General features: G+C 50.2%; 1 protein-coding gene across 1 annotated transcript; it reads right to left on the bottom strand.

Annotated features, from left to right (window-relative positions):
• Window positions 1-323: 323 nt before the first annotated feature.
• Window positions 324-1289, bottom strand: LOC137671157 (gallinacin-12-like). The gene is made up of 2 exons (XM_068414524.1): window positions 1086-1289; window positions 324-472 (listed from the first exon to the last, which is right to left on the bottom strand). Exons 1-2 carry the CDS (start codon window positions 1216-1218, stop codon window positions 324-326), a joined length of 282 nt encoding a protein of 93 aa, XP_068270625.1. The 5' UTR covers window positions 1219-1289.
• Between the last annotated feature and the right edge of the window lie 253 nt (window positions 1290-1542).

Here is a 1542-nt window from a genome sequence, read left to right as displayed (position 1 = left end):
TCTGATAAACTTCAGGTTTATTGCTTTCAAGTAAGGAGAAAGGCCATTTCTCACCCATGTGTGACAGGTAACAACCAGATGCCAAAAGGGGCAATATATAGTCTGAGTGGCAGCAATTTCTTCTTGTCACAGTGTTACCTAAAACGTCCCAGCAAAAGGAAAAAGCAATGTGTTCAGAAGGTCACAAGTGAGTCCACAGCCGTCTTCTCCCAGGGGAGCAACAGTCACAGCAAGGCACAACATTTCCTTCCCAACAGCAGCTGGTTCCCTGTTAGTGGAGCCTGCAACTCTCCACGTGCTGCATTTTCCTCCTTTGGAAATCTTCAGCTCTTTGCGGTGGTGGGTGACAAACTTTTACAACAGAGAATGATGGGTTCAAAGCAGTACCCAGCCAGGTATTCACCAGAAACACAGTTTCCAACTCGGCACAATCCCCCTTCATGGTTACAGCTGTCTGGTCCGTGAGCATCTCCTGTACAAAAAAGCAGCAAGTTGGTGGGTAAAATGCTTGGGGCTTCCTCTGGCACCATGTGCCTGGCCAGCCAAGCCAGCACGGTGAGCGTACATGGAGCCTGGGCGTGCATAGCTACAAAGAGCACACCCGGGATCCCTTTCCCAAAGGACAGCTTCAGACAGCGGTGTTAAAAAACCCAAGTTGCAGAGCCAACCTCACTCAAGGAATGTTTTATCGTGCAGTTCTTTTCTCAGGATGCTGGCAAAGACCGTGCACGGGAGGCCAGAGCAGTTGTCCACACCCTACCAAGGAGGCAACTGCAGCCTGAGAAAAGGCAGAAACATTTTCCCAGAGCACAGGACACCTCCTTTAGGGCTTCTCCAGCCAGTCTGCTCCTAGAAAGGCAGTGAGGTGCCCCATTTTCATAGCTTCTTCCCTGATCATTTTTGCATTACCCCAAGGGATTAAATCATGCATTTTGCCAAAGTGTCTAACCCACTATCTCATCCAGAAACCTGAGGACACCTTTCCCCTCAGTACCTATAATATTTTGATTTGATTACACAGTGAGGAAAGATTATTCCTGTTCCCAGATACCTCTGCTTACCACCCTCGGCCTTCCTGATCTTACCGTGATGGGTCAAGGAGATGAAGATTAAAATGAACCAAAGGATCCCCATTGCTTTGGTTCTGCTGGAAAATCGCAGGGCTGACCGTGAAATTTTGCAGAAGCCTCTGTGTGCTGCTGGCATGCTGGATGGCATCTGGGAAGAAGGAGGGAGTAGGCAGGAGTTAATTATATTCCAGCCTCAGGAGTAACATTTGCTGCTGAGAAACCCTCCGTGTCGTTCTGACCCAGTGCTGCGCCTCCAAACAATGTCGACTTGCTTCACGTTCGCTGGCTATCAGCTTCCCCGATTCCTCTCCCCGGCATTTGGCATTTTTGGACTGGTGGATTGCCAGCTGCAGGCAGCTCGGTGGAAAGAGGCTCCAGGGGATCCTCTGCCCTTCACCTCCAGCCAGCAAAGTCCCTGGGGAGCTGATGGGTTGGAGAGTGGCAACCTGCAAGGAAAACCTCTTGAGGACCT

This window comes from Nyctibius grandis, chromosome 1, assembly GCF_013368605.1.
Source record: "Nyctibius grandis isolate bNycGra1 chromosome 1, bNycGra1.pri, whole genome shotgun sequence".
Taxonomy (NCBI): domain Eukaryota; kingdom Metazoa; phylum Chordata; class Aves; order Nyctibiiformes; family Nyctibiidae; genus Nyctibius; species Nyctibius grandis.
The sequence above is the reverse complement of the archived record's forward strand: the minus strand, read 5'-3'. Positions and strand labels throughout refer to the sequence as shown.

Excerpts from the sequence above, each read along its gene's own strand:
- LOC137671157 (XM_068414524.1), bottom strand. The coding sequence starts at position 1,218 with ATGCCATCCAGCATGCCAGCAGCACACAGAGGCTTCTGCAAAATTTCA. Across the intron at positions 473-1,085 it reads CATCTCCTTGACCCATCACG|GAGATGCTCACGGACCAGAC; the intron begins GTAAGATCAGGA and ends TTTTTTGTACAG.